General features: G+C 40.4%; 1 protein-coding gene across 5 annotated transcripts in view; it reads right to left on the bottom strand.

Annotated features, from left to right (window-relative positions):
- Positions 1-242: 242 nt before the first annotated feature.
- P4HA2 (prolyl 4-hydroxylase subunit alpha 2) overlaps positions 243-19639 on the bottom strand; it is a 30921-nt gene continuing 11524 nt past the window's right edge. For 2 of the 5 annotated variants that reach the window (XM_063349178.1, XM_063349179.1), the window contains 12 exons: positions 18755-18906; positions 17055-17192; positions 15565-15804; positions 13390-13601; positions 12445-12621; positions 8433-8503; positions 8099-8198; positions 6884-6937; positions 4261-4326; positions 2054-2122; positions 1511-1607; positions 243-756 (listed from right to left, as the gene is read on the bottom strand). In XM_063349178.1, the coding sequence (XP_063205248.1) occupies positions 686-756; positions 1511-1607; positions 2054-2122; positions 4261-4326; positions 6884-6937; positions 8099-8198; positions 8433-8503; positions 12445-12621; positions 13390-13601; positions 15565-15804; positions 17055-17192; positions 18755-18906 (1447 nt within the window). In that variant the 3' untranslated portion in view covers positions 243-685. The other 3 variants (XM_063349182.1, XM_063349180.1, XM_063349181.1) reach the window with 3 other exon arrangements.

The following is a 19639-nucleotide window of genomic DNA, read 5'->3' as shown; positions in this document are numbered from 1 at the left end:
CAGGATACAGTTTCACTACACAAATTAAACTTTCCAGCTTCAGTAGAAGGGGCAACAGTTCTGTGCCACATGATGGATCCCTAAATAAAGCCTTGCCCAAAGCCATGATGCTTTTTCTACAAAAAGAAGGTAACAAAGCAACAGGTGCTCGTTAAAGGAAAAAGTAAAGGCCCACTGCTCCCTAAACCCAAGCACTGATATACCTATTAAGGACACAAAATAGAGAATCACTTTACAGAAAGAACATTTATTTTTGTTTCAAAATTTGTGATCTGTAGAAATACAATAAAATCCACATGTACACAAAACTTAAAAAACCCAACCCTTTGGTTCAAAGAAATATTTAACATCTAAATCTTCTGAGGTACAAAAGGCACAAGACCAGGCACCCAAACATACCGAATCGCCCACAGCACTGTTTGGACCACTAGTACATAGAAAGTTGGGAGGGTGGAAGACAGGTCAAATGATGATGGCAGGGGGAACATGGAAATAACAGCAACCAAAACATAAGTATGTGTATAATGCCATTTACTTTCTTTCACAGGTGTTACATATTTTGTTGTCCTTTTTGGGTAAAGTGCCAGGACTCGGAGAAAAAGATGGATCATTTCTTAGAAATGAACTGGAAGAACAAACAGTAGAAAAGGACACAGAGAAGAAAAGGCTTGCAGCAGGTTGGGTTTCAGTCAACCTCTGTTCTCCCACAAGGTCTTAAGAATTCATTTCCTCTTTCGTGAAACCATTTGTTTGAAACTGTGGAACAAGGACATGAAATTAGTTACCACCACACACCCAGTGTATGTATCAGCGCAACACAGACTGTTACATCACCTAAAATCTCATCTCTCAGTCCGAGGATCCCTGCTTATCCTTCTCTACCCATCCGATGGGAAAGACACGGGAAGATTCAAAGGGCTGGGGAAGAAAGGATCTTTCCAATTGCACAATTCTGGGACCAATAGTAACTGAGCAGCGTACTCTGGGTCTGGTATCATTTATAGATCAGTATGCTCTGGCACTCCAGGGGAATACCTTGGAGGCTGGCGGAGGTGGGTATGGGAATGGATGACATGAAGCGCTGAGAAGCTTTCAGCAGTTAGCAGAAATTCCCAGTCTCCAGACACTCACATTTACCTTACAAGGAGCTCTCCTCCCTTTACAGTTAAAACTATGCACAAGTCTTTGTAGGAACAGACCTGATTCTAGTCAAATGATAATTCAAGTCATCCTGCTGCTGACACGGTACACAAGCCCAGTGACATTCTTACACACTTTATGCTATCATTGACACAAAACAAACTCAGTAGAAAAGCTAGAGCTGAACAATGCAGCTGCTTAATACTACATAATACTGATACTGGGAGTTTTCATTATGGCCAAATGACCCCAGTAGTTAAAAGGCCAACACCCAGGTTATTAAGTGCTGTTATAAGGGTTCGGTATATCGTCAGCTTTGCATAGACACCAGCCTGCCTTCAGGTTTTGTTCCTAAAGGAGTATTACTTACCCCATTTACACCCTACTAGTACCGGGCAAGCTGCGTGCCTTGTTCTATAATCACCCTCGCCACTTCTGAAAAGATTGTACCAGAACACTGCTGTTCCCTGAAAAGTGAAATCAGACCTGGATTAGTCAGAACCCAGTCAATATAATTATTCAGGCTACAGTAAGGGGGGGAAATGCCTATGAATTCAGCCACAGGTTTTTATGAAACACTTAACATAGGCCACCGACAGCACATAAAAACCCCTTAGTCCCAGTCTATTAATTCATCCATGTTCAGAGTAGAGAGGAGTTCTACCTGAACACAAATTTTTTGTTAATAACAGCTCTACACAGAAACTGTTTGCATTATACACTGTAAAACAAAGTAAGCAGCCCTGCAGTCCACAAGATCAGCTACAGCTGCCTTGATACACAGCAGCCTGTCCATCAAATTGCCACAAACAGCACTTTGTCACATTAGCTGACTTCTAAATGGATGCAGGACTGCATTGAGGAAGAGACAGTAACAAGGAGAAATCAAGCAAAACATGTAAACAGACTTTACCTTCTTGGGCCATATTGCTGCCCCAAAATCTGGGAAAACTGTAGCTCCTCCAGCTTCTACATCACTCATCTGAGAAAACAAAGTCCGCAAACTGTCATTTACAATGCTTTTTGTACATGCAGTCCCACAAACCAAAGTGCCCCAAGCCCTAACAGAGAGAGATTTCCACATGCACCTCTATGAGAGGCACTCACGAGGAACGGATGCACTTCAACCAGCATGAACTGCACAAGTAACAGTACCTGCTATCGAAGGCTTTTATTTCAGCTGAGGGCTTTTGTTCAGCACTTCATTTAGATACATATATAATCTATTGCACAAACAGATAGCCGTAAGAAGTTGTGTACCTGCAGCGTTAATAAGCTAGTACTCTAGAACAAGGGAGAGGACTTCAGAGTAAGTCAGTTTCAAGAATTTCATTCCAGTTTATGATCCAATTAGGAAAACAAGCGTCTGTTAAACCACATGTTTCCTCATAAATTGAGACCACATCTTTGGAACTGATTTCCATAATTTAGTTTATGCATCTTGGTCAACCACTTCAAAAACTATACAGACTATTAGAAAACCTCACTTTCTGCACTGCTTCTATGCTGTTCACCAGTGATGTCATGCCACTTTGAGTGCTTTATGCATCTCAAGTTTTAATATAAACAGTTATGCGACTCTAAAGAAATGCATGTATCTTTATGCTTTGCCCTTTTACACTGGAATGAATTTAACCGTACTGAATTCACCAGTAATGATGGATTCATTGTGAATTCTAGGCTTGATCCAAAACCCACCGAAGTTCCTGGAAACACTCCCGTTAAAAACAGAAAGCCTTTCCACTCATTTCAGTGAGTTTTTGATCAGATTCTAATTAAAAGAAACAAATGGGTCAGATCCAGCTCCCACCAAATTTAAACAGCAGAACTACTATAAATACACTCCCCAAGTCCCCACATTCTTTATCGTAACTTGGATTTCTGTTTAAAGCAGATGTTATTACCACTCTGGTGTCCTCCTGCTTGGTACCTACAATAAAAGGGCATAAGATGCCATAGGTGCACAGGTTTTTGCCCCTTCCAACTAGAAAGCACGTGCATGCAACTTCGCAAGTTAATACCTACGTCTCAGCAACACAACCACACTTTTTAGTAAGGGTGTTGGTACACGTATTGTATATTCTAGATGGGACATACAAGGGTAAATCACCTTTGACCATGTACAACTGGCAGTGAATAAGGTGCATATCATAAACTCTAAATCAAGACTTGTCCAAAAGTCTGAGGCAAACAAAATACAGATAGAATTTAAAATTCAAGCCTCTTAGCAGCAGACTATTTCACAGCTACTCATTTTATTTCAATTCTTGTTTCGGAGATTATTTCCTCCCCTGCCATATCAAGTTGAAAGTATTTCTGGTTCTGCTTTGAGATGCATTTCACACTCAAAATATCAGCTCAGCCATAAAGGTTTTATCACACAATTTTAATTTTGAAGTTGTACCACTCAAAAGTTAAACGCAGTGGATTAGGCAATCTAATTACTGATATAGTAAGCATAGGCTGATAGACAAAATATTGTCATAAGGTACTGTGAAAGCATTAGGCCACTAGTATGAGTGGCAGTTACATTTATGATTCCAGTGTACATGGTCTGTAGGCTGTATAATGCATGCAACTAACGAATCTTTTCAATTCTGCATTTGTAACCCAGTTGCACCGAGTTTATTAGCTATGTCTCCTCCATCTGCTGAAGCGACAGCTATGCCAGAGTTAACTCTAGCCTTGACAATCAGCTAAGATGGAGGCTGACAGACCACAACATCAAGTGCTGTCAAAGAGTGGTGGAAGAACATGACTGTCTCACAGTAAATGGCTCATAGTCAGGTTCTCCAACAGCGAACCACACGGAGAGTCCCCAGGCACTCCTCTTTGAGAAATAAGTCAAATTCTCCTCTCCCACCAACAGGAATCCAATGAAGTCCAAGATTTCATAGTAGAGTAGGCAAAAGGGGAAGCCAGACCCAACATTCAAATTTGCTGCTCTGAGGTTAAATACCACCAGAATTCTATCAACTCAGATGGGACAGCACCTGATGCTGCAAGAATAATGAAATCCCTACTTCCGGATGCCAGGGAATCTCTACAAATAACCAACTGCACAAGCTGTAAACAAGATGCTGCTAAAGTTACACTCAATGCAAGGATCATCATACTTACATAGTTTAAAAAAGTGGCCACACGATTTCCAGTCCCTAACCGCTTGAAAGCATCTGGCTCATCTTTCTATAAAATTAAATGAGAATAACTGCAAACTTCAAGCTCAGAGACAGCAGACAAACAGAGGTACTTACATAGTTAAGAAACGTCGCTAGCCTATTTCCTTCCGATTTGAGTGTGCTGTCAAAGGGTCGCTGTAACAGACAACAACTTTAACCCAAGTTCCAAATGGGCTCACACCAGAGATACATACGTGTAGCCCTGCAGAGAGATCCTTAAGCCCAGTTTAAAGAGTTGGAATAGAAAGGGGACAATTGATACAGAGCAATATTAAAGTCATGACAAATTGCAGCCAGGGTGCATAACTGCATGCACATAGCACTTGGATGCTGTAAGGAGAAGTAGCACTGAAGCAATTCTTATGGCAGAGTAGAAGCGATGTTATCAGGGCCTGTGGCACAGATATAATCCAAGCAAAGCTAACAGGCCATTACTGTACTCAACACTGATCCAAAGCCAACAACTGAGATTAACATGAAAAACTCATCTTCAGTGGGCTTTAGGTAACACACTAAATTCTCATAAATGTAGTAGTGACTCAAAGAAATTCTGTCACAAGAAGGGAAAATGCATTTTTTGCCAGGAGGCAAAATTGCAGAATAACAATAACGAACTTTCAGGCAGTTGCCTGTTTAGGACTAAGGACCACATCAAAAAGATCAAGTTGTCTTTACTGTGTAAGAAACATTTTGAGTTTTGTTTGCTGAAGTAGGAGATCACGTTGGTGCCGGTTTAGAAGCAGAAAGAACATCTAGAATACCAATGTGTCTCTCCTCCCTTCAAAAAAATGCCATTAAAAGTTTATTTACATTACTAATAGTCAGGAAGTAATTTCAGCCAGGAGACATTAAGATGCACTCTTCTACACAAAACCAATAATCTTTAATATTTAAAGAAAAGAAGAAATCAGTATTAGAGAAGACAAACAGCAAAGAAAACCACAGACACCATCTCTAAGATGTTACAGTACAATCTACTTGAAGTATATTTCAAGAAATAAAATGGTCTTTCCTGAAATGGGTTCATGAAAAAAAAAAAAAAAAAACAAACCACAAGACACTTACATCTGCATATGCAAATGCAATCCAAAAGAGCCAACATAAGAGCACTGAGATACAGGGGATTCCCTGTTTTCTGACACTGCTGTCAAACACAGGTCCAGCCATGCATTTCTGAACTTCAATAGCAAAAGACTTCTCTAACTTTTGAACAACCAATAAAATCTCAAAGTTGTAATATGCAACTATTGAAGCCTCCCTATTTAAGAGCTGCAAGGGAATAATAAGCTGCAAGGCTGATCGGGAGCTGGGGAGAGAAAGCAGTACCTCTATTTCAATACTGAAATCTGTGATGCACAGAGAGCCTGGAGGACCAGTCCAGAACTATGGCAAATTCTGCAATTGCCTTGCCTCAACTGATGACTGCAGCCAAGGTTATGTTCCAAGTGGAGCTCTGCCCCTGCTGCCTAATCCAAAAGTAAAGTCCACACTGGCCAATTTGATGGCTGAGGTCCTTGAGTTCAAAGGCTTTGAAGAGAATTTAAGAGCATCTGCTTGACTCAGGAAACGAAGCAGCCTTAAAGTTAACAGGAAAATTCTCTCTACAGGCCAAAGCTAATGAATATGAGGTTCCACTGTGCTGAAGTTGAGGATTTTTTTATTTTTATTTTTTTAAACAGTACTAAGTACAGTGGCTTCAATTCTGCACGTAATTATTGGGTTGTGCTCTGGCTGCAGCAATCCCTTCTACCAGGTAAAACCACTGTGACAGCCTGGATTAGGTGAGACTCCATTGAAATGTCATGGTTCTACTGAAAACCAAGGCATCACATGGATTTTATAGTTGAAATTACTGGTTGCTATAGTTCTTCAGTATGCTCAGCATGTTCATAAACTGTTCTAGGGTAACAATTAAGAACCTGTTCCTCCTTTCTTCCCATTTGCAGCAAACCAGAGCTGTCATCTGCCAGGTAGAGCCCTCTAGTGCCTAGTGCAGACTCAGCATCCACCAGCTGCAAGTTCTGCTCACTGTAGCACTGCCCTCCTGAGCATCATTTCAGACCCTATAGCTGCAGCCACACTAAGGGCTTTGCGGGCTGTATGATCCGTGATATTTTCCATAATGGCTACTTTTGTGGAGGGAGGCAAAGGGACATTGCTTAGCCAGCTCCTGCAAAGTTCATTTAAAATACCCAGCAAAGGAGGACTCAATCTTGCTGAATTCAGAAGCCTAATGGAACAATGCAGGCTCACAACGCAGGGCTTGCAGACTTGAGTTTCCTAATAAAGTAATGTAAAGAGCGTACTCAAGTGCTGCATGACTACCTTTTACTGTCTCTATACTGTGCAAGGAACCAAGGTGACAAAGATAAGCAGTCAGTCAGATTTGTTCATTGTTCTCTTGAACTTTTAGCATCAGAGAAGGCAGTGCAAAAGCTTTTCACAAGTCATAATCCATCCATGCAACAGGGCTATACATTAAGTGTTTTAACAGAAAACAGTTTTCTCTCAAAACAAACCATTCCCCTCTCCCTACCAAGAAACAACTGAAAGTGTGTTCTTACCCTGGAAAAATCGAAGTGTGGCTCATACTGTCCCCCCATTCCATAGTTGGCAACCTACAGCATGGAAGAAGGAAGCATAAACATCCACTGAGCTGCACGTGACTGATGCAGAAGATAGCATTTGCTCTCAGAGACCTAAAACATGCTTTGCGAAATAGCACTTTGTGGCAAGATTGTTATCTATAGCACACTAAACTTCTCTTTAGATTGCCAGAAATGAGATATGTGGATGAGAAACAACTTAAGTGCTCTTTCCCTTTCCTAGTTTAAAGGTTTCACTGAGAGTATTTCTTGGTACCAAACACTTCTCAATGGCAGCACTCTACTTATCACTAGAAGAGCCTGTTTAACATGAATTAACAGCAATAGTTTTAGTACACTCTTGCTCCATCCTCCGAAAAGGAGGGAGCTGAGCACGTGTATTTCTCTAGTATGCATGTCCAAACTAGGAGATACACAGCCTAGAATTAGATTGTGTCACACATGTATGACCTGTTACATACATACGCCCATCCAGGAACACAGACAGCTCAAAGTAGCTTAAAAGCACCACTTTGCTTACTTCATCTGAAGATCACATAACTTTATGATTTAATTATTCTGGGGCTGAGTCTCCAAGACCACTACACAGTTACCTGGTTTCTGTGGATAGCCAGTAATCAACAGCACTTCAATCAGGCTGTAAAACATGAATTCAAGGAGTATGGGAGGAAGAGAAGCAGTAAACACGCTAAGGTACAGCTATTCTGGCAGTGCTGTACCACTCCTACTCTCCTTCCTCCCCCCAGCAGACAAAGATTAAACTTCATACAAGAATATAGCAGGACTATAAAAATATTTCTGTCTTTGAAAGGTTCAACTAGGAACAAGGTTCAACTTTTGCAGACTTGAATAAGTGGCAGGCATTGCCCTCAAAACAAATTGGTAAGTTACAGATTCCAAAGTTATCTTCTGTTCCTTGATATCTTCACCCTCCTCTGCCTGGCACACAAGGGAAAACATAGATCTGCCAGGTCCTTACAGCCAGCTGCAGCAGCTGGGAACACCCCGCACCCTTCATAAACACCTTACCTCCTCCACGTGCTTAGGCAGCAGACAAGAGAACCCCTAAGAGGGGTAAGAGCCAGCCTATGTTTGTATCTGCATAAGCACCAGCCCATCCTGACCAGCATCTAATTTTACCAGGACGCAATCTGTCAAGACAAGTGTACCAACCTGCAATAGTTCGGCTGTTTTCACTGTTAACCCTGTGATCTGCTGCATTCGTTGATTCACCTTGGCCACAACAGGATCATCATCTTCCTCCAACCATGAGCTGGGATAAGGGAAGGATTGAGACATGTTATTTTGGAATACCAACATAAACAGCCCATTTTGCAAGGCAGAAGGATTCTTCTGCCCTCAGTCAGATGGCTAAGAGAGACATTTACCATGCATTTGTTGTGCAAGCTTTTGCTACATGCAAAACAGTTTAAGTTTTCAGCTGCAGGTAGCAGATAGCAGCTGTTAAGCACAAAAACCTTAAAGCTAAACTCTTCTCTATGCTTACCTTTTTGATACCCTGTAGCTAGCCACTGTAAGGACACCGGTTTTGGGATCACGTACTGTGGCTCTTGCCAGCTGTGTCAAAAAAAATCCCAAGGGGAAAGAAACACATCAACTACAGGTTAGAAAAAAATTTCTCTCATCTTAACCAAAATCAACACCTGATTTGTCCAACTTCAATATATCATTGGATGAAAGTTATAGCACCAACCTAGAGTTTGTTCCGATTTCATGCTGAACAGTACATGCAGAAACCCAAGTGCAATCCATCACCTGCATTTGATCCTGGAAAAATAATTTGACTGACTGCACAAGCTATGATATTCATCAAATCCACAAGTACTGCTTGCTGAACAGGTTTTGAAGGTACTTTTTAAACAGCTGGAGTCAACATTAGCAAGAGGGAACAGGAACAAAAGTTAACAACATCTGAAGCCCAAGTTCTTGGCAAAGACAAAAATCATTGGACACTCCATAAATTCCATCAGCCTGTTCCTCGTGTGGACTGAAAAAACCCAACCTCATTCTTAGATGAAAAATAGCAAGTGAAAACTTTCACAGAATGAGTTACAAATTATGGAGCAGGCAAATCCACAACGGTAGAAAACTCCTGAAGGCAACTCTCAACATCACTGTGTTCAGATTTTCCAGTTGGAAAATGCCTGGAACATCTAATTCACAGAGACAGTTCGAGATAATGTTACTACATTGTGAAGGTTAATTCTGCAAAAGTACAGTTCGCCTATACATTTTAAACAGTGAGTAATGTATTATCACCATTAGGCCACATCCCTATATTTGTAGGGAAAATTTGGAACTTGGCAAAACTGGTCAGATTCGCTGTGTGTCAAAGTGATAGGCTCCTGCTAACATAACACAGTGGGTCACTTTGGTTTTATACTTGCAGCTGGGAACAAGAACTGGGACACTCCTTTCTTTGACTGTGAACTCAGACCACATTTAAATTTAACTCCTGCAAACCACAAACACTTTAAATCATGCCTCCTTCCTTCCACTTAATTATAGGTCACAGAAGCCTTTTTTATTTGCATTTTCTTCAGAGCATGCAGTGATGATTTCCTTCATTTTTCCTCAAATAAGTCTCCAGCCAGTTTTACAATCCATGTCAGCTGTCTTGTCCCTATACAAGAGTTCTTGGCATAGCTGTTCCTGTAATTCTGACTCACTGTTATTTTGTTCCAGATTTCTCCTGCATAAATCACAAGAGAAGAGCCAGGCTGACTGAATTTTGTTCTTCACTTGTACAATGAAGCATAGCTTTTGGGATATAATTTAGCTTCCCAAAGGTTTTATTCTTCTGCCATCTTCAAGCTTATATATGCTTGCTTGATTTCGGCACCTAGCATTTAATCTAAATAAATCAGAACTAAAATAAGCTTGACTACATTCATGTTATTCCACATCTCCTCTTCTCTTTCCAATAGGCAGGCTTCTTCATTCACGACATATAATCTGTACTTCACTTGGTACAACCAACTGATAAACATGAGGCTTCCTCCTTCAGAGTGGAGAAAGCAGCCTTATAACAGGCATTTTCTAGGCTTTGAAGAATCATTATAGCATACTGGATCAATCAGAAGCTTCATCCAGTCTTCCTCTTAGAATATGTGTTTAGTTTAAAATATGCGTTTAGTTAGCATGCGCTCCATTGGCTTTTCCTCTGAAATTCTGTCTTGCTGAATTCCTACAGCACTGAGTTCAAAGATACTCAGGTGTCCCCCTCCGTGCCCTATTTTCGTGTGTTCAGGCATGCCTGGATTGCAGGTAACATCCAGAATTTTAGGAATAAGGTTCTTATGCTTTCATGGCAGACCATTTCCAACACTATCCACACTAATAAAGTTAAGAATTTTCTTGACCCTCCCCAGTCAGCTCTGATATATTGCCTGAAAAGTTGGAACTACTTTTTGGAACTGGAGTAATAGCAATTGCATTTTGCAAAACAAGCACGAAAACCAACTTGAATACAGCTACGCTCAAACACGTACAGATGTTGTTTCTCTACAAAACAAAAAATATTGGCAAGTGTAATCTGCAGATAATGTTAAAGTGCTTGGACCCAAAAGCAGAAATTTCTTGCAAATGCATTTTAGAACAAAGGAAGTGCTCATCTTTCTGAGCCCAAAACTAACATACTACTTCAGAGTCCTGTCTGAAAGCTTCCATGATTACGAACTAAAATTTCCTGGCTGAAATTAAGCAATATTTCTTCCGGACCATTTCATCACAGGACTTGCATTTTCCATTCTTTCTGCAGTACTGCAGAATTTAAAGCTAGTCCTACAGCTGAGTTATAGACAGATTTAGAAAAAATAAGTTATAAGAAAATGGTTGATTGTTTATTTTTTTAATTGAAAACTTTCATCTGAATCTTAAGACTACAATATTTACCTACTCTTACAGGGATTGATCCCAGTTCTACACTACATAGATTATATGAAGAATTCCTCTGACGTTAGTAATATAAACAAAATTCAGCAAGCAAGACTTCAGACTTTCCATAAAACTTTGAACAAAAAGGGGAAACCAAACAAAAAAAATTAACAGGAGCCTTATTTAGAATGTACTTAATTTGATAAAATAGGTTAGAGTGATATGCTCTATTTGAGCATTTCCATTTTATCTGAAGCTCTTGAAGTTTTATAGTATGATGTAATAGGAAAAGTCTCCATTTATGGAGAGTCCTCACTGAGACAGGAGTGTTCTGCCAACACTCCATAGCTGACTGGTAGTCATAGAAGTCCAGCTCCACAAACATCCCGTTATTCATGTTCTTAGGAAGCATCAGTTTCTTAATCTGTTTCTAACTGTTTACATTTAGAAACACATACAAGAAGGGTAATTCTTGACTAGAATTTTAGTACCACATTTCATAGCAGTAGCTAGAAGAGTGCTAAAATGAACCATTCATCTATAAAAATAGAAGTGTTTAGTTTTACATGCTTGTCAGACCTGACAGAAAAATAAGGAGTAGCATCTACTACTGACCTCACGCTGCCATACGTTTTCTTTTTTTGCCAGAAAGGAAACAGTTAGACAGGAAATTCCACCTCCAGAAAATCAGACAAGATAATAACTAGCTTTGCATTAGGTAGCTGCTTTTCTACTGTGTGCAGAGTCACCAGAATTCACACCATGGGTAATGGGTATTGCATCAAATCTAGGGTTCTCACTCAAAGCTGCTGCCTTTGAGTTGGATCTACACCTAGCATACTGAAGCTGTCACAACTGTATCTCTGTTGCCCAACGGACAGCTATCTAGGTGGAAAAGTCAGACCTAAAGTGCTCTGGGAGAATAACTGTATTGTGCATTCTACCTTACAAGTACTCTGTCCTTCCCAAGTCCTAAATGGGGAATTACTTAAGAGCACAAATGATTTCTCCAGTCTGTGTTAACTGTATCACATTATTCCCAATGAATTGTGCATGGCTTCAGAAGAACACCATGGTTCCACTTGTGGATGCACCATGACATCTAAAGTGCCTGCCTCTGTGCAGGTCTTGACTATGGTTTCAAACAGAAGCAGTGGATTCCAGGTTACCAGAGGCAAAACCCCCAAATATCTAGATATTCTTCTAGCACAACTTAAAACCCCATTGTTCCTTCCTACTTCTGTTGGGATTTGGGCTTTAATTTTGTTTTGAAGTTCGTTTCCGTTTCAAAAGGAGACTTAAGGTATACTGGACACCTTCAGTGTAAGCCAGACAGTCATCTAACTTTTCAGGTCTAGTCCCTAGTTTCCTAAAAGATTGCTAAGCCATTTACTGAGAACTTTGCATAACTAAGTGCAACGATGCATAAATACCTTCAGCAGCCTGGGCTTTATGGTCCTACATCACCAGGCAGTTTTGAAATCATTCCCCTTAGGCTCACAGCTGCAGCGCATCATCTGTAGCATGAAACCAGATCTTTCAAATTCTTTGCCTAGTCTTTGCTAATGGAGCTTAAATCACGGAATTAGCAGTCATCAGTGAAATGAAGAGGGGAAACTTACCCTTGGCTTAGCTAGTTGTTTAATTTTCTCAATTTCTTCATCAGACATAACATCATAGTATCGTACAATATGAGGGCTATCCCATTCATCTTCTTCCTTAAAGGGAGCTATGAGCAGGTGAGGGTTTCTGTTTCCATCATGGTACCTACAAAACAGCCTCTTCTGTCTTCGAGGTGTCTGCAACAAAACGCCAAACAAAACATTGTTTGCTCAACCGCTTTTCACGAACTTAAAACAGGCAAGACAAAAACCAAAATGGGCTTCATTCCACAAACACTGGAAAAGTCATCAGCTGGCCAGCAAATTTAAGAGGTAAGCATGAGTGATTCTACAGTTTACTGCAAATAAAAAAACCTCAACATATGCCACTCAAGATGCCACTGAGCAACGTCTGAAACACTAACCTTTAGCAGAGTTAAACCGTAATAGGTTACAGATTAAACAAATAACTACACAAACAGCCAGCTGTAAAAAAAAGTCTGGTTCTTATAATTAAGACTATGCAGATGGAATAAATTCCTTTCCCTGCACTAAGAATTAAAGCCATGTTTGTTGAGAGGTACTGGAGACTGGCTGGTCAAAATAGTCACCCCAGAAGGGCACATCTTTAAGATGCAAAAGGGGAAGAAAAGCAGAACCAGCTCTCAGTGGAAGAAGCCTCCTAATATATCGGTACAGCCAGCAATTGAAATGACTGAGTAAAGTAAATTTTCAACAGCCTTTAAGAGGTACAGTTGAGAGTTTTTCTCTGTCCAGGATTAATAGCTAAAGATAGAAAGGCCAAGACATAAGCTACAAATCGCAGTCTGGTCAGAACTACACTTAATTTTTTCTTAAAAAAACCCAAACAGCTTCACAGAATGCAAAAAACTTAACACCTCCCAGCAAACCTGATCACCCTTATGCAAAGGCAGCATAGTCAGGGAAGTCTTGCCTTTCTCTTACCATTTTTACCCCTTCACCTCTGCAAAGGGCCTCATAGATGTCACGCTCTGGCAAGTAGTCAAGAGGCCTCTCATAGGCACCACTTTGTACCACTGGTTCTGTCGTTGTCATGGTCTTGTTCACTGAGTTCTCTTTCTCCTTCTCCTCTCTCTCCTTCTCCAGCAATTTCTCAAAGTACCGCAGATTACTGCCTGCTCTCTCATGAGTACTGTCTTCATTGGGAGAAAAACAGACAGAATCATTCATGCAACCTTAGAAACTGTTAATACAAACAAGTCTTTGTATCAAGACACAGCAATAATTCTCCCCTTCCTAAAGCTTTATCAGGTAACCAAAGGCATTGGCTCCAGTCTGCACTGAAAACCACCACTGGGAAGCTTTTGTCTTTGCGGAGGGAAGACAGGCATAGTCTGTGAAAGAATCATTTCTGGAAGGACCTATCGCAAAACTTGTATTTCAGGAAAAAAAGAGTAGGAGTTTTTGCTCTTCACATCCCTCCTTTTCTTTCAACTTTTCTGCCCAGTTCTACCCAAGATGAGCATATCATAGAGCTCATCAGCAGAGACCAAGCTAGTCTACTTATTGCACTCCTCCTCTCCACCGTGCTTTTCATCTGCACTGCATAAGCATGCTTTAACCAAGGGCTGCGCTGGAGTCCCAGACACAGACTTTAGTCCCAAAGATCGTCTCCAAAGTCAGGAAGCTCATAGCTATGCGTTACCACTGAACAATCCACCTACAGCATCCATCTCTAGATGTTTGTAATGGGTTTATATAGGAGATATTCTGGATCACCAGCATCATTGGACCTACCATTAGGAGCCTTCAGATACGTGACATACATAGCTCTTCCCTTGTCTACTGATGTAGTCACTCCATCATAGAAGGCCACTAGGTTGGTCAGGCAGGACTTGCCCCTGGTAAAGCCACGCTGGCTGTCTCAAATCACTTCCCTGTCCTCCACATGCCTTAGCATAGGACAGAGGTGAAGCTGACAGGTCAGTAGTTCCCAGGGTCCTCCTTTCTACCCTTTTTGAAAATGGGTGCCATATCTAGTAACATCATCAATAGATCTTTACACAGCATAACTAAGAAGGAACAATTCCTTGTTCACCATGAAGTGTTTCTGGACAGTAGTACCTAGAACAGCTTCTTTCCCTTCTGACCCTCCCAAGCTTATTGTGTTTATCTTAGTTAACTAACCCAGAAGGCCATAGAAGTAAATGCTCATTAAAGCATGGGCTAATAGTGGCCAGATAAGGAAGTTCAGCCCAGGGCAGAGGAAGCTGCTGCTCCCAGAAGGGACTGCCAAGTCTGTTCCACTGTTTGGTGCTGATAAGGATTTGCATTCTGCTATCAGTGCTAAACTCTATTATTGCAGATGGAGCTAGATTCAATACATATTCATCTTCTTGTAAATTTTAATCTATGAATTCCTGTGTCTGCAGAAATTAGACTGATACATATTCTTCAATAGAGAGGCTTCACCCACTCCCAGGATGCAGCTAACATCTAAATTAAGAACAGCTGATTGAAAAACATACAAATACGTAACACAGTAGATGTTAATTTTAATTGGAGAGGACAAACCTTTCCAATGCAGGAAGTAGGCAAAGTTGTATAGGAAGCAATGCTTATTTGCTTACTCAAGTGAAAGATAGAAACAGACCAGAGATAAAAGGAGGTTTGAAGAAACTCAATCTGTTCTGAATATTCAGAAATAAATACTTTAAGATCTCAGGCAAAGTATTCTTCTGGCATCAAAGAGTACCTGTGTTGAAGAGTGAAGGGGAATATGTGTAGTCAGTAGAACCTTACAGAAGATACAGCACCCTGCCTAAGTCTGTGGTAGCCTTGATCTCCAGCTGAGACAACCCAGGCTTTAACCATTACCAAACACAACACCTCAGTACACTGAAGCAAATCACACAGATGCAGTGGGACACACATTTGGTCTTTGAGTAATAACAGCATGTTATAAGATAGCTTGTTAAAGATACTTTATGTATAAGTAGACTGGGGCAGGTTTTTTTTTCCAGGACCTACATTTATTACAAGTCATCTGGCAGGATTATCCTTCCAGTCAGCTCACCAATATGTATGGGCCACGGCTGTTCTTGGTTCTGTCACTGGCAACACTCCCCAGCACTAGAATAGCGGGTTTTTTGTTCTTACCAAGGGATATCAGACGTCTGGTAAGCTCCATGGCTCTGTGCAAATCCCCAAACTGGAAAACAGCATAGCTGAGATAATCTAGGATCTCTACTTTGCTGACTGTTGTATCCTCCCCCTCATCATGTTGTTTTAAGGCTTGTTCCATCCAAAGTACTGTGTGATAGTAGTCTCCGTCATTGTATGCAGTTTTCCCCATACCAAAGCAGTCACCTACTGTCAAAGAAGATGTGTATTTTGTTCCTTAAAAAAAAAAACACAAAAGCTTTAAGCAATCCACACAGAAGCATCTTTGCCTTCAAATACACAAGGCACACTGAGGAATGTGTGTAAATACATGATACATGCTTTTATCAACCAAAAAGGATTCTAAAAGACAACGCTTTGACAATATTTCAGGTTCGGTGCCAAACTGATCACCTTCAGAATTAAAGATTACATTCTAAAGATTACACCGTGTGGCATTAGTTCCTTTGGAAACCAATAGAAGCTTAAGATACAGTGTTAAGCTATTGTGCTTCCTGTTGTAGACAAAGGCAGAGCAGATTAACAGCTTAACACATTTTATTGAACCTAAACGTTGACACTGTTAGATGATCAGAGAAGCCCGACTATGTGCAGAATTAGCTTCTTTGCACTTTACTGGGGATGTATATTTGTGCATAAGTATGCTGATTGTTGTTTAGACACACTGGGTATCCATTTGACTGTAACCGTGCACTGATTTCCGGTTGCTCCAGCTCAGCAGATGCACAGATAAGACTTAAAATTAAGTTTACTGTTAATAACCTACATATAATAACTAAGCCTGTTTTGTCAACTCATCTACCCACACTCTAATGAAACCTATTCAGTTTGTAAATACTGTGTTGCTAGCAACCGTAACCTCTTTCAGTAAGCCTCTCATAAGCAGCAGCAACAAACATTTATCAGGACTCAGCTGCCAAAACACTGAAACATCTCAATATATCTATGTACTTTTCAAAACATCTCTCTGTGGCAAAAACTGTTCCCATCTCACAAGAAGAACAGGAGCAAAGTGATTCAACCAAAGCCTCACTGGAAGACCACAGCAAAGAAGAACAGAGCCAAGCTTTCTAAGAGCCACCAGAGCAATGAATTACGGAGCAGCTCCTTCCCTTGGTTTGTACGTTATTGGGGACAGGAAGTACCCACAGTATTTGCTCACCCACAGCACACGGAAGTATGTCATCCTTTGTTGTTTTGGTATAGCTATTATAAAACCCAGCATTTTCTTTTAAAGTAATTAGAATTAAAAAAATGCTACTGCAGACCATAGTGCCTTGGCTCAGGTGGGAATAATCTCAAGGCTGTTCTCAAAGTGCTGAAGTAGGTATGTCCTCAAGCATCTAACCCGTGTGGACTTTCAACACCATGGTTCTTCCTCACTACAGAAAAAGGACTTTCGGAGAGAGTTTAAGGATGTTACCACTTCCTTCCTTTTGAAGTAGAGGAGACCTTTGTGCACTTACCTGGTAAGTTTCCTCGGGAAAGAGTTTCAGGATCCAGCTTATATGTATCCTGCAGGCGCATCAGAGCCTTCGCAGCTCCAGTCTCATCTTCTTCAGTTGGAAAAAACTGACGCTGAATTGTGAGATTCGCAATAAAGCCTTCGCAGTAAAAGAGAAAGATGTTACTTCCAGAGTCTGAATAAATATCAGTACCAGACTAACACAGAAGAGGAAACATCTGCTTTGTTTTGGGAATTCAGGTTCAAATTATCCAGGTTTAAAGTCCCTTATTAGGCTCTTAAGTTACAAAAACATTGTTTTCTGTCTCATTTTAAGAAATACGGCTCATGAGTAAGAGATTAAAGGATAAATAACTAACACACACCCCGTTTTCTTGTGCCATGCAATTACTAAAGTACAATGTGAACCTAATGATCTTCATTCTCCCGCAACGTCTCCTTCTAGCACGAAAACTTAATAGCTTTCATCATTTCTCTTGCAATATCCAGAGAAAACTGCAGATCACAGTACCAGACAACGATTTCAGACTGCGTACTCCAACCTGTAAAGCCGTGAGAGCTTTTCAAATCTCAGGTCAAGGGACAGAGACCCTGAGACAGGATCCCCTAAGCAGCAGTAGTACTTTACTCAATAAGAGGCATTTAAACTTGACATGTAAAAACAGGTGACATTTAGAAATAAAATTAAATGCACTGCATAAATATATCAAGGCTGTATAGCAGGTTGGTTGGGCAGAAGTGAGGGCAATCAACTGAAGGAAAACCACCCAGCCATTTCCAATCATGCAACAAGCAGAACTGGAAAAGGAAGCCTGTATAGAAAGAATTAATGACAGAAGTACTCAATAGAATAGAGTATTTTATTTCCATCTAGGATGGCTATTCCAAAACAATAAAAATCTTGGCTGGAAAAAAACTTCCAAGTACCTAAAATTTAGCATATGCAGAGTAGAAATGGAAAACATGCAATGTTCTGCTTGAAAAACATAGCCTCGTTGCCCTTACTTTCAAGAAGTCCAGTAAAAATAAACCTGCATTTTGAAAAAAACAAGTTATGGAAGCAAATTCAGGCAGACACTCTGACAATATAATGCAAAAGCAAAGATTATTACTGGAAACATTTGACTTAGGATAGGTTTACAGATATCAATTGTATATTATCCTGTTATCAACAGACTGAGTACAACATCTGCCAACTGCTAATGCTGGGGCTCATATGAATTCCTTCACCAATTCAATATGGGTTTCATGTCTTGATTCTTAAATCTTACCTACTGATCAACACGGTCAAAAAACAATGATCGCCAAGAGAAGCAGCAGACTGGGAAAGCAGATGAGTAACTTTTTATATAAGAGGAACACAAAGCTCAATATTAGGTGTACAACAGTTGCCAACACAACTGACCACTTTAGTATATCCCATTCTCCCCTTTGCCCCAAACAGCACAAGCCAAACAAAATGCAACAGGCCTAAAACAGGTGACAGTTTCTTTGAGTCTTGATAGACGTGTTTCAGTAGCAAGTTTCACCCACTTGGGTAACCAGTAAACAAGAGCCCAGTTGTTAGTTTAAATTCCAAACAAACTTGGCAATAATATTAAAATCACAGCTGAGTTTGCAGCTTTCCAGAATACAAGGAGGACAAACAACTGTGTTGTAAGGCTACCTCCTACTGATATCTTCTCCCCTGGAACTCCTTACCATTTGTTGTATCCTGAAGAACCAGGTTTTCCAATTCCAGCCAGTCAGTATTTAAACGCTTCACCAGCTTATATGCATTCACAGGATGTGCCAGATACCCTTCTGGATCAGAGGTTGATTTGCTAGTCAGTACATCCATTTTTTCAGCCCAGCTGGAACAAGAAGCATACTCCTCAGTCTGAGAACAATTTATGAATGCACGTCTTCCTTCTTAAGTCATCCTAATTGCACAGTTTGAAGCAATTTATTGCTGCTTTTGCCATCATAACCAGCTTTCAAGCTTTCAACTTCACAAGGATAAAGTGAAGTACAACTGATTTTTTAATTAGAACAGTCTTTTTCTTTTAAAGAAAATTTGTTTCCCTGCTTACTATTTTAAATCTTACTACAGTGTGCATGCATTTCACTTGCAATGAGTCTTAGCCATCAATTTTCAGCATGCTGCCCTCCAGAAAATGAGATGGAGCACACAATCACTGTGAGTGTCACTTATCTATCTTAGTAAAAATACAAGTATAAATAAAAACCCAAGAGCTTTTTAGCTTTATGGAAACTAGACCATAAGCTTTGATTTTGAGACTGGAAACCCTAAGACAGTACAGTGGCAGTGCTGTCAAGTCACCTGGATTGCACTGTTGGTCAGCTTCAAAGCAGTAGTGGGAAACTTCACCCTCTGTGTTACAGTACATTTGAACTGCCAACTACGTTGCTGATGCTGTAGTGAGAATTTCTTCTGTTGCCCTTCATGTTATCCCTTAACACAAACATCTGGACCAGCTGTGTGCTCCTCTCTCAGTACTCAATAAGAAGAAAACACGGCTGAGATAAGAGCGTAACAGAACATAAGAAATCCCCTTTGAATCTGTTACAAAGCACACGCCCCAT

The sequence above is a fragment of the Chroicocephalus ridibundus genome, chromosome 11 (assembly GCF_963924245.1).
Source record: "Chroicocephalus ridibundus chromosome 11, bChrRid1.1, whole genome shotgun sequence".
Lineage (NCBI taxonomy): Eukaryota > Metazoa > Chordata > Aves > Charadriiformes > Laridae > Chroicocephalus > Chroicocephalus ridibundus.
This window is presented reverse-complemented; position numbering and strand designations above follow the sequence as displayed.